Source organism: Plenodomus lingam, assembly GCF_022343315.1.
Source record: "Plenodomus lingam strain CAN1 chromosome Unknown contig_14, whole genome shotgun sequence".
Taxonomy (NCBI): Eukaryota; Fungi; Ascomycota; class Dothideomycetes; order Pleosporales; family Leptosphaeriaceae; genus Plenodomus; species Plenodomus lingam.
In genome coordinates, this window is record NW_027093932.1 from 181,706 (window position 1) to 193,675 (window position 11,970).

The following is an 11,970-nucleotide window of genomic DNA, read 5'->3' on the forward strand; positions in this document are numbered from 1 at the left end:
CTGCTGCTCTGCTCATCTAGACCACACAGCCTTCGAGTCCATGGCTATGTACATGTACATGAGCGGGTTGGCAGTCTAACAAGCGCATTTCACGTGGCATATATTGTGCAAGTCCACACAAGCCCAAGACATTGAGTCAAGGGATGGAGTTTAACCCAATGTCCTTAGCACGCGGGCAATCTTTAGCAGATTTAATTCAGATTGAGTGCATCACCACGCTATGCATCCAGTCAGTGCGAGTTCACGCGGTGACGCCATGCTCATAGATGGAATGTATCGTCTCTCTCTCAACTCCCAAAATCTTCTAGGCCGGGTATCTCAAGCGTAAAAACAAGCCCGCAAAGACTGATGACTCGTCCAAACGATTCGCAATCATCCACCATGCCATCTCTACAACCCCGCCTTTCCTTCACAAGTCAATCAGATCAGGTGCCTCTCCCGACCCAACACCCCGCAAAAGCACAATCATATTCCCATTCTTGCACGGCTCCCCAATCTTCTCGTTGAACTTGAGTAGCCGCCCGCCCTCTACATGAAAGACACGGAGCTTCTCCTCCTCGCCGCCACCGCGATTATTCACATTTTGCACCTGCAGCGATTTGGCCGCCATATCCAACACCCGACCCACGGTCCAATCCTTGTTGTAGAAGAATTTCCCAGTCGGAAACTTGGCCTTTGTTGTATCGGCCGAGGCCTCGACGTGGAGATATACCCGCTTGTCCACAGGCACGCTTGCCTCGCCCTTTGCCGTCCGTTTGAGCGCATTGAATTCGGCCTGTGCACTGGCCGCTGCTGTTGCCGACGAGCTCTTTCCCCCTAGTCCGAGGAAACCTGACTTCCGGCCTGATCTTCGCTGCTCGTCTTCTTTCCGTTTCGACTCGGCCCACAGCTTCAGCTTCGAAAGCGCGCTCATCGTCTGCTGCCTTGCACTCCCGGAGGCCGCCCCGCGGCGTGGCACGTTTTTGCAATCGTGGTCCTCGGGCATGCGGTGCTTCAAGCAGTAGGAGCGGTTGCATGTTGCGCACTGGTTCGCGGGCATGCGGGATGTGTTGATGAGTGTCTTGCATGTGGTTTCGCCGCACTGTTGGTCATGCGTGTACAGCGAGGGTTTGGGTGCTAGTGAACCGGAGCGGTTTAGGGCTGCGCGTCTTCGAGCCCACTCGCCTGCCTGGGGACACTGGTGTGCATGTTCTGTGCGGTGGTCGAGGCAAAAGGTCCTGTTTGTTGTTCAGCACATGTCTTTGCATACTGGTACGTTAGACATGGACATACCCTTTGCAGCTCTCGCATCGAAACGGGAGGAAGTCTAGTACATGACAGTATTCCATCTGGCAATGAGCCCCGATACTTTCAACATCGCGCGTCTTCATCTCGGTGTAGCTTGGCTCGAGGGGCGGTGTTGAAGCCATGTTTGCGGTGCAAGCGACCGGGAATATATACACAGTGTTTGCACGCACGCAGGCCTAGTCGATAGCAGTACCTTTGAATACTCAGCATGCATTACAAAGGGCCACAAGTGGCTTCGGAAGCATCGAGAAAGCTAAAGGCTTACATACCTGCCATACGAGTAGGCCACAAGAGCTGACGACGGTGAGGCGCCACATCAAGCGGGAGTCGGAAGCTAGCTCGGATGGGTTCCGAGACGCGTTTAGACAAGAACAGGACCGGGTTAGGTGGCGCGCGCTCACCCATCGTCCTCGACTCCTCGCGTCCTCGCCACACTGTATTGCCTCAGCGCCAAAGAGGAATCGGGTGCACACGGCTTGTGTCATAAGCAGAATTAAGAAAATTCTAGAGACATACGACAGCTAGAACAAACACTTTGCACACGGCGCTCTCGTTCCCCTACAAGTCCACACAAGGGGAGTGAAATCACCAGACAAAAGGACACTGCGGATCTGTAGAGCAATGCTCTAGATCCAAACAATCTTTCTCTTTCATTGTGGCTACATTTGAGTTCAGAGTGAGTATTGGCAAGCCTGATATCAGCAGTCTCGGCCGCTGCAACATGTCAGACAGCATAGAGTCACAGTCTCAGTAAACAAGGCGTGCTAGAAGACATGAAAAATCTACATGTCTATGTCTTCTATTCTGCAAAAGTTCATGTATACTTGCGAAACATCTTCACCCATGGGGATAGACCCTCGCTGTAATCGCTCCTGCTGTTGATGAACAAAATATACACGCTCTATCGGACGGGGGCCAGAATCAGAAAATGTAAAACGATATCGCTGCAGGTATAGCTTGTTAAAAGGATACAGTTTAAAATTTGTCACCGACAGAGGTTTCAAACTTGACGAGAACTCAATTCCCGTTGAAGTAATCACAGCGATCTCGAGCAGAATCAAGTGGTACTGCCGAGAGAATCACCCTCACCCATGGTCTAGTCTAGGCCGAGAAGCCGCTTGACGAGGTTGCAGTATGCGACCATGGTTAAAGCACGCATGGCGCAGGACTGTATTGAACATGGCTCGTTCTAACAGCGATGTTCAATAATTAGATGTTGGCAACCTTGATGTACATTTGAATTAGCGGAGATAGCATCGCGTTCTGGTGAATCACGAACACAACTGAACACAAACTATAGTTCCTTGACCTTGCCCGTGCCCGTCAGGTTTTCCTCTTTCCTCAACTCCTTGGCACCCGTTACAGGTCGGCCCTCGACAGCCGCGTCACCGCCAAAAGTCTTGAAAGCATTATAAAATATCCACTCCGTAGCGTGCTCGACAGGCTCGTCAAAGACGTATGGAAGGAATGGGACAGCCGCCAAGCCAAGCTATGCGTCTTTAGCAATTGAACATTCATCGAGGACTGCATACAACTCACGCCGATAGGGCCCCAGGTCCCAAGAGTCTTGTTCTTTGCATCTTTCAACGCCCTTCCCGAGTAACGAACGATGCTGTGTATGGTAAACGCGGGAAGTCCCATGGAGGCGACGGCTTGGAAAAGGGCTCGCTGGGCCATGACGGCGCGGTAGTCTTCGATGGCAGGTATTCTTCCAGCAACGACTTCGCCTCCAGTGAGTGCAGTTCCAGCACTACCATACTTGAGGCCTTCGGTCTTTGTCATGTTCTGCGCTGCGTCTTGCACTCTTGCGAGCAGGCCAGTGTCTCGGCCTGTAGCCGTGGTCTGCGGAGTCGCCTCAGTCTCTTCCAAGAACTTTTCCGGGTGCAGAACCCGTTGGTTGCGACAGTAGGCCTTGTACCCCTCATGTGATACATCGCCTGCCAGATACAACCACGAGACAGCATATGCGCCCTTGACTAGGTAAGGGTGTGCAACCGGACGAAACGACTCTCCGATATCCGATGTATAGGCGACGTATCGATGCGCCGACAGCATGATGGTGCGGATTCTCGATGCATAGGCGGCATATCGAATCGAGGTATCGGTCGTGTCTTCGCCGCTACAAAGCCAGAGAGCTCAGTCCCGTGATGCGCCACAGTGTGTAGATGGAGGAAAGGGAAACAGGAAAAGCGTGCAAGACCGGGGACATGACCTACGTCCCATCATATAGCACCTCCCAGAGCTTCTCTTCATTGTCGAGCGTGTCTTGCAGCTCTTTGGGCAGCTGCTTGCGCGGCGGCGGGACGGAGAAGTCAGGGCGGGTGCCTTGTCGCCCTGGCACGATGGTGCCATTGACATCTTCAGCGCCGCGCCCATTATCTTTTGCCATGACTGAAAGCGATCAATTGGATGGAGGATTGGAGAGATGGCCGCCGGTGGGATGCTGTAGAGTTGCTTGGCTGGCTAGAGTATGAAGTTGCCTGCCTGGACAAGACATGTTGACCAGAGGCCCTCGGTTGTGCAGACGTCACACACTATCCGACATCATCTCATCATTAGATAGGCCCTAGCCTACTTGCTACTATACCGGTAGGCCCCGTCCTCTAAGGTAGTCGATGGAAGTGGCATGTGAGGCGCAGTCACCGGCTCCAGCCACACACAAATCACAGCCAAGACCCCCCTCGACTCTTCCGAACAGAAGCTCCGCCGCAAGCTCACAAGCGGCCCTCTCCCTCCACCACCCACGCCTCCACGCCGTCCATCCATTGACCCTCGCCATCTCCTATCCCCCGGCTCCCATCCGATTCACATCCTCCCGACACATCCGCCAAGATGGTTGCCATGTACACTATTGCCGGCCGCCAGGTCGGATCGCACGTTGTACGTTGAATCCGAAGAGTTCCTGCAGGAAAAGTCTGAATGCGACACCTGTATGCTTTCTGCGCCGCCATGTTCGTGCGCAGAGCGCTTGGAGGGGGGCGCACCTTACAGAGCATTTGGGGGACTTTGAAGTTACTATGGGGTTACAGACATGGCTGACGAGCTTGTTTAACAGCTTGCGATTGCAACCCTCGGCATAACCTTCACTGGTGCTGCGCTCGCCATGGGCGGCAAGAAGACCGAGGACGTCTCCCAGCCCCCGATCAACGCAAAGAGCCCTCAGGAAGAGAACTTTGTCAAGTAGGTACCCGCACGTTCCGTCAGTAGGCCGCGTGGTGGATCAATAGGGCACTGCAGCGGAAGTCATGGAACAAGTCGAGGCGACTGGCTAATGTATCCGCAGGGAGTACGTCAAGAAGGCCGCGGAAAAGGTGGAGGGAAAGCACTAGGGGCAACAGCAATAAAAGCGACTCATGACGATGGAGTGGGGACGTTGCTGGGGGAGCAGATGGATGCACATGATGGAAGCATGATGAGCGCATCATCTTTGTAGATACGCCAATTGTACCAACAGCAAGTTAGAGAGCGGCCGCCACATCCACTGCGACGTCAACAACAATAACAACAACTTGATGTGATTCCATGACCGATACAGAACAGGTACATTGACTTGTAAGAATACCGCAAAACACCGTACATTCACAAGACCAAACGCCAACACCAGGTATCGTCAATTCATCGTAGCATGCGCCCAGTCGTTAGGAACCAAAACAAAAAAAAACCCCTCCAAAACCCCAAAGCTCCGGGTCAAAGCTCCATACTCCCGCACAACTTGGGCCGATACAACTCCTCGTCTGTATAGTACGGGACCTCACTCGTCCTCAAGGATGATCTTCTTGGACATGGAATCCACAACTTTGCAGTAGAACTTGGCCGCTTGCCCTCGCGGAAAGCAAATCTCCTCGGTCAAATAATCTGGTAGCAGGTCCAATAGTTCCCTGTCTCTTTGCTCGTCGAGCAGCGGCTGGTATATAAATTCGGTATCTTCGTAAGACTCACTGCCGGCAGAGACCGTGAGATGGAAGTGCAATGCTACAACATAGATTAGCACCAGAGCCATCATACATTACATTCCGTCTTGAGTATCAAAGGCAGCACTTACTTCCATTGCGTCCAGTCTGTAAACAGTCATACACATCTTCATCTTCCTCGTTTCGCCTCATACCCAGCACAACAAGGTTCGTCAGGTCGCTGTACAGATCCACCTTTTGCTTGGCCAGCTGAGCCTCCTTTGCGGCCTCAGCTGTACCAGGGAGCACAACACCATTTGCTCGTGACTTCACTGCACTGCCTGGCACATTCCTGGTCTCTGGCTGCGTTGATGACCGGGCTGCAGCCAATTTACTGGACAGAGTTTTGCTCTCATTCTGCGATGCAGCAAGCGAATCAGTGAGCTTCTTGCTCTCGGAAATTAGGCGTGCGTTGTCTTTGGCGAGTTGAGCAAGCTCTTTTTTCGTCGACGCAAGATCCGATGTTCGTGACTGGGTCTCAGCAAGTTGCTGTCGAATAGCCTTGATGACTGCGTCCTGATCTATGGAAAATATTAGCCATGACTTTTACTCAGCCCTCACGCGCGACATACTTTTCACAGTCTGCTCCATCCGCTTCTTCAGTTGGTCAAATGTCGACTCCTTCTCTGAGGATGCCGCCTCCTTGAGTGCCTCGTATTTAGCCGTCATGGCCTCGAGCTTCCTCGTGAGGTCGCCAACCTTCCGCCGCATGAGTGGATCTCTCTCCGAATCGGATACACTTCCCGTGCGTCTGACCCCATGTGAGCCTTGTCGCAACCTGCCAGCCTGTGCGTGTGCGCGTCGAGCCGATGATCGTGGGGGTGGCGGCATGCTCTCCGGTATCTCGTCGATTTCAATGGACTCCTCAATGTCCATGGGATCGGCCTCGCATTCTGGCTGGGTCTCTGGAATCGTCATGCGCTCTGGCTCCGGTTCAGGCTCAGGCGCATTCTGCTTGCGTTCCGATTTGCTGGTTTTTGTCTCGTCCACTGGTGCTGATGCCACTTTTTTGGCTTTGCGCCCCTTCTTCGCTGGGACAGGCGCCTCAACAGGCTGCTCCTCCTGTACCTTTTTTGCCGGCCTGCCTCTCTTGGCAGGCTGTACTGGCGCAATGGGTTGCTCCTCTTCGAACTCGTCGACCTCCTCAGTGTCGCTCGTGTTGCCGTGCTTGCGCTCAGTTAGCGCCTTACGCCTGCTCTTAGCAGGTGCCTTCTTTGCGACTGCCGCGTTGATCTTCTTGACACCCAGCACACTGCTTCCGCTCACGCGACGCGTCGCAGGCCTTCCTTTGGCGGCAGCTTTGGTCGAAGACACGGCCGTCTTCTTGGATTGCGTTGTGATGCCGCGGGCTTTGCGATTCGGCGCCTTGTTTTCGCTATTGGATTCGGGGGTGGGAAGCGCATTGAGTTCGTCGTGTGTCATTTCGTCTTCAGAGGCCGAGTCGACAGTGAAGGACAGGCTGGTGAGCGCATTGCGGGGTGCCATTTGCTGCGAATTTCTATCGGAGGGGCGCGACCTGTGACGCGGGTCTGGCAAGGGTAGCGCGTTGCAGTGCTTTTGGGGTTGTCAGTTGTGCGGCGGCGGCAAAGGATGCAAGGAACGGTGGAAGGGTGGGATCGGATGTAAACAAACGCGGTTACCGTAGACGTTTAGCGCTTTCCCAACTTGCCGCCATGGATCTTCAGTTCAGGAGCGCTCGTGCCTTTGCCCGCGCGAACGCAACCACGTGCCGGCACAGGCACAGGCTACCGCTACCAAGCACATAGGCAGACCAGAGGGGCTTCCTACAGTTCACCATGACTCGACCTCGTCTAAACAGCCTTATAGCCTAAGAGGTGACCAACCCCTTGGAAACCTCGACTGCATTGCAGGCCTTTGGTATCCTCTTCTTCGACAAACGAGTGCTGTCTTGGATGAACGAATGCACTCAAACCTCAATGGATGTACTGGGCCATACCATACCGTACTGTTCAGAACCTGGAGAGTCAGCATCACAGTACAGAAGAAGGCTACCATCATACAAGTCATGTCAGGCGCTTTCACGCTGCTTGTACCGGGTTCCTCGCCCGGCGAACATTCGACTTCCCAAACTCCAACCTACCGCTACATTGAAGTCTGGCCATGGCTGTCCCCTACAAGGCTCACGGTAGGTGCACCAGCACGAGGGGAGGGGGGGGGGGGGCATCAGTTCAAGTTGCCTTGTTGTATAGCTAGAACGTGTCTCTGAAGATGAACTCAAGCCCGCCGGCATCTGTGGACAACGGCTCTGGCGTTGATGGTATATTGGCGGTGGATCGTTCGAGGCATCACTCAGCCTTGATTGCGCAAAATGAGCGCATATCTGGAGGGTGCCAGCTTCCACGAGGGCCATGGACGTGTATACAAGCATATACAATTTCGTATCAGATTCATGGACGCGCCACTTGCAATACCGGTAGGAGCAACGGTGGTGTTGTTGAAGCGCATGTTGAAGGCATTTCATTGTAGTTTGACTCATCTCACGCAACTAGGTACACATAGAGACGTGATCGATCGGACGAAGGCGGGCGCTTGCTTGCCCAGGCAACCGGATGTCGCAAAAGAATTGCTTCCTGCGCAGGTGTACTATGTACATAGGCAGATGTACCTAACTTGGAGAGATCAGCCGTGTGCCACGACGCCGAGTAGTCCGTGGGCGCAGGTTGAGAACACAACACGGACACACGACGTATTGGCCATGGGTCTCTTTTGTCTCTTTTTGGCGTCGACGTATCACAGTGTCCAGAGTCCAACTGTCTAAGCCCGTCCAGCGGGGCGCCTTGCTGAGGCTTATGGATTACTTTCCCCTTGCTACTAGTTGCTAGCAGGCATCTTTCCGCCGCCGTTTCCCTGACGACGCCCGAAAGTCAACGTGAGCTGGGGAACCTGCACCATCACCATCTCGTCCGGAGCATGGCAAATGCATGCATTTTGGAAGACCCCCAAATTTGCATACTGCTGTACCTACATTGACCATTTTTCATCTCCACTCCTAGTCCAGTCCTTCACTTTGCGTGGTACAGCAGCGAGACTGTTGCGCACTGCACCAGAAACCAATTGGTGTCCACAACCAACAAACACACACACAAACAGCGACTGTCGTCGCAATGGACCGACCCACCACGCCGGGAGGGTCTCCCTACGGGCGTCCGCCTGCATACGACGACGAGGATGGTTTCTCGCCGCAGATGCAAGGAGGTTCAACCATGCGCTTGTTGACAAACGTGGAGGAAAGCCAGAGCTACATGCCGTGAGTGTCATTCCCTATTTGCTCTGGCCGCGCCGACTTGACTGCATTCCCTCCATACTCATCCCTTTTCTTACTCCAGAAGACACTCGTTCGAGTCGGCTTCCATCATGTCTGGCGTGAACAGCACCAGGGCTGCGCTGGGCGAGCGCATGACGCCGTCTGAGATTGGCAGGCAAAAGACGGCCGAGGCAGGCATTGTCGACTTCCTGCGTGAAGCTGGCGATGCGCTGAGCTCGAATGCCCATGCGCCTGCGGCTGGTGCGGGCCTTTCGACGCAGATGCCCAGGCGCAAGACGCTCAAGTCACGGTTGGTGCAGCACATGCATCCCAAGTTGCTCTCGTTGAACTTCAATCGCAACCGCTATGAGAACCTGACTGACCAATGTATTTGCCCCCAACAGACCACTTTCGCCAGTCTCACGTACCTATCACCCCACGGCCCCATCCGTGCCCGGCCTCTCGCGGACGCCATCAGTGCTGGACACGGCGCCCAATATGCCGCCACCGACCGAAGACTCGCCCGGATCCTATCTGCCATATCGAAGGTCACATTCACCCGACCGCCCTGCCCCAGGACGACCGTACTCGCCTACTCGCACCTCAATCGACTACTCGCGGCCGCCTGCTTCTGTCAACTCATATGAACCAGTGGACCTCAATGGCAGCCCACGGCCAGGCACGCCGTCCTCACGGTATGGCGGAGGACGGCCAGGAAGCCCTAAGCGGCCACTTCCACCAGCGCCACTCTTTTCAGGCGGTGCACGGCCTGTATCACGCGATTCAGAGGCGACCATGGACATGAGCGACATGACATCCATACCAATGGACGACAAGGACGATCCATTCACCGACTATGGCGACGACCGGCCCGAGCTGCGCTCGCGTGATTCCTACATGACGGACGATACCTACACAGATGTATACACAGCTGCAGACGACGAGAAAGCCGAGCACTACGGGCCGGCTCCCGATGGTGCACAAGCAAGACGAGGTGTCCGCGATGCAGTCATGACCAAGAAAGAAGTTCGCCTGATCAACGGCGAACTCATCCTCGAGTGCAAGATCCCCACCATCTTGTACAGTTTCCTTCCCCGCCGCGACGACATCGAGTTCACCCACATGAGATATACGGCCGTAACATGCGATCCTGACGACTTTGTAGACCGAGGATACCAACTGCGCCAGAACATTGGAAATGCACGTGAAACAGAACTCTTCATCTGCATCACCATGTACAACGAGAATGAGATTGACTTTACCAGAACTATGCACGGCGTGATGCAAAACATCAGTCACTTTTGCTCCCGCATGAAGTCACGAACGTGGGGAAAGGATGGATGGCAAAAGATTGTGGTATGCATCATTGCTGATGGTCGAGGAAAGGTCCATCCGCGCACACTCGACGCCATTGCTGCCATGGGATGCTATCAGGAGGGCATTGCAAAGAATCGCGTGAACCAGAAGGAGGTCACGGCTCACGTGTACGAGTACACTACCCAGGTGTCTCTAGATTCAGATCTCAAGTTCAAGGGTGCTGAAAAGGGCATTGTTCCCTGCCAAATGATCTTTTGCTTGAAAGAGCGCAACTCCAAGAAACTCAACTCACATCGTTGGTTCTTCAGCGCTTTTGGCCGAGCACTCAATCCAAACGTCTGTATTCTTCTCGATGTCGGAACCAAGCCTGGTCCAAAAGCACTTTACCATCTCTGGAAAGCTTTCGACACCGACTCGTCCGTTGCTGGAGCTGCAGGCGAAATCAAAGCCGGTAAAGGCAAAGCCTGGCTTGGGCTGCTCAATCCGCTTGTAGCGTCGCAAAACTTTGAATACAAAATGTCGAATATTCTGGACAAGCCCTTGGAGTCTGTTTTCGGGTACATCACCGTATTGCCAGGAGCGCTTTCGGCGTACCGCTACCATGCGCTGCAAAACGATCACACCGGTCATGGTCCGCTGAGCCAGTACTTCAAGGGAGAGACACTACACGGGCAGGACGCCGATGTGTTCACCGCCAACATGTATTTGGCTGAGGACCGTATCTTGTGTTGGGAACTGGTGGCAAAACGCAGTGAGCAGTGGGTCTTGAAGTATGTGAAAGCCGCTACTGGTGAGACAGATGTGCCAGGTAAGTTGCAATTTTAAATGCGTGCCCAATTCGGTTCTAACATATCGCAGACACCGTACCTGAGTTCATCTCTCAACGACGACGTTGGCTCAACGGTGCTTTCTTTGCCGCTGTATACTCACTACTGCACTTCAAGCAGGTGTGGGCCACTGACCACACAATCTGGCGAAAGATCCTCCTTCACATTGAATTCGTTTATCAATTCGTCCAGCTCTTGTTCACCTTCTTTTCGCTTGCCAATTTTTACCTGACGTTCTATTTCGTTGCTGGTTCACTTGCGGATCCAGAACTCGATCCATTCGGCCACAACATTGGAAAATACATCTTCTACATCTTGCGGTACACTTGCACGCTACTCATCTGCATGCAGTTCATTCTCTCTATGGGTAACCGACCGCAGGGTGCCAAAAAGATGTTCTTTTGGAGCATGGTTATGTACGGTATCATCATGGCCTATACCACTTTCGCATCCTTTTACATTGTCATTGTCCAGCTCAAGGATCCGCAGGCGGAGAAATCCATTGGGAACAACGTCTTTACCAACTTGATTATTTCGACAGCCACGACAATCGGTCTGTACTTCCTGATGTCTTTCATGTACCTGGATCCCTGGCACATGTTCACTTCGAGCGCGCAGTACTTTGCGCTCTTGCCCAGTTACATCGCCACACTTCAAGTGTACGCTTTCTGCAATACGCACGACATCACTTGGGGTACCAAGGGAGACAACGTCGCCAAAACAGACTTGGGTGACGCCAGGGCCAAGAACGGAAACGTCGTCGAACTCGAAATGCCATCGGAGCAACTTGACATTGACTCTGGCTATGACGAAGCACTTCGCAATCTTCGTGATCGTGTCGAAGTTCCAGAGCCACCAGTTTCGGAATCTCAACAACAGGAAGACTACTACAGAGCAGTGAGAACGTACATGGTGGTCATCTGGCTCATCAGCAACGCTATCCTCGCCATGGCCGTGTCGGAGGCCTACTCTAATCGCAAGGTGACCAACAACTTTTATCTCACGTTTATTCTGTGGTCTGTTGCAGGGTTGGCCTTTTTCCGCGCCATTGGCTCCTCAACCTTCCTCATTATCAACTCGATACAGGCCATCATGGAGACAAAACTCAAATGGGAAGATAAAATGGAAGACAAGAAGACCTCGAGAACTGGGCTTGGTGGTGGGCGACGCAAGTTTGGCCGCTTCAGCCGATTCGGCTGGGGTTGGGGCTGGGGCGGTGGCGGCAGTAGCTGGTTCTCCGGCAGTGCAATTAGCAGTAAGATCAGTAGTATGACGCCTAGTAGCTGGGGAGGAAGTAGCGTTGGGCGATGAGAAGACCGCTTTT

The 11,970-nt window shown here is 53.6% G+C and overlaps 5 protein-coding genes across 5 annotated transcripts; 2 read left to right on the top strand and 3 right to left on the bottom strand.

Annotated features, from left to right (window-relative positions):
• Window positions 1–219: 219 nt before the first annotated feature.
• Window positions 220–1,610, bottom strand: IAQ61_002139 (uncharacterized protein). Its single transcript, XM_003833966.2, has 2 exons — window positions 1,273–1,610; window positions 220–1,217 (listed from the first exon to the last, which is right to left on the bottom strand). The coding sequence occupies exons 1-2, from the start codon at window positions 1,407–1,409 to the stop codon at window positions 410–412; spliced, it is 945 nt and encodes a 314-aa protein (XP_003834014.1). The 5' UTR covers window positions 1,410–1,610; the 3' UTR covers window positions 220–409.
• IAQ61_002140 (uncharacterized protein) lies at window positions 1,611–3,676 on the bottom strand (the record flags this gene model as incomplete). Its single annotated transcript, XM_003833967.2, has 3 exons — window positions 1,611–2,776; window positions 2,827–3,406; window positions 3,504–3,676. 3 exons carry the CDS (start codon window positions 3,674–3,676, stop codon window positions 2,582–2,584), a joined length of 948 nt encoding a protein of 315 aa, XP_003834015.2. The 3' UTR covers window positions 1,611–2,581.
• Window positions 3,677–4,119: 443 nt separating this feature from the next.
• On the top strand, window positions 4,120–4,616 carry IAQ61_002141 (uncharacterized protein; the record flags this gene model as incomplete). Its single annotated transcript, XM_003833968.1, has 3 exons — window positions 4,120–4,167; window positions 4,343–4,467; window positions 4,571–4,616. The coding sequence occupies 3 exons, from the start codon at window positions 4,120–4,122 to the stop codon at window positions 4,614–4,616; spliced, it is 219 nt and encodes a 72-aa protein (XP_003834016.1).
• A 422-nt stretch (window positions 4,617–5,038) lies between these two features.
• IAQ61_002142 (uncharacterized protein) lies at window positions 5,039–7,382 on the bottom strand (the record flags this gene model as incomplete). Its single annotated transcript, XM_003833969.2, has 3 exons — window positions 5,810–7,382; window positions 5,330–5,758; window positions 5,039–5,259 (listed from the first exon to the last, which is right to left on the bottom strand). Exons 1-3 carry the CDS (start codon window positions 6,720–6,722, stop codon window positions 5,039–5,041), a joined length of 1,563 nt encoding a protein of 520 aa, XP_003834017.2. The 5' UTR covers window positions 6,723–7,382.
• Window positions 7,383–8,362: 980 nt separating this feature from the next.
• On the top strand, window positions 8,363–11,957 carry IAQ61_002143 (uncharacterized protein; the record flags this gene model as incomplete). The annotated part of the gene is made up of 4 exons (XM_066095416.1): window positions 8,363–8,505; window positions 8,585–8,812; window positions 8,907–10,627; window positions 10,678–11,957. 4 exons carry the CDS (start codon window positions 8,363–8,365, stop codon window positions 11,955–11,957), a joined length of 3,372 nt encoding a protein of 1,123 aa, XP_065954252.1.
• Window positions 11,958–11,970: the final 13 nt, after the last annotated feature.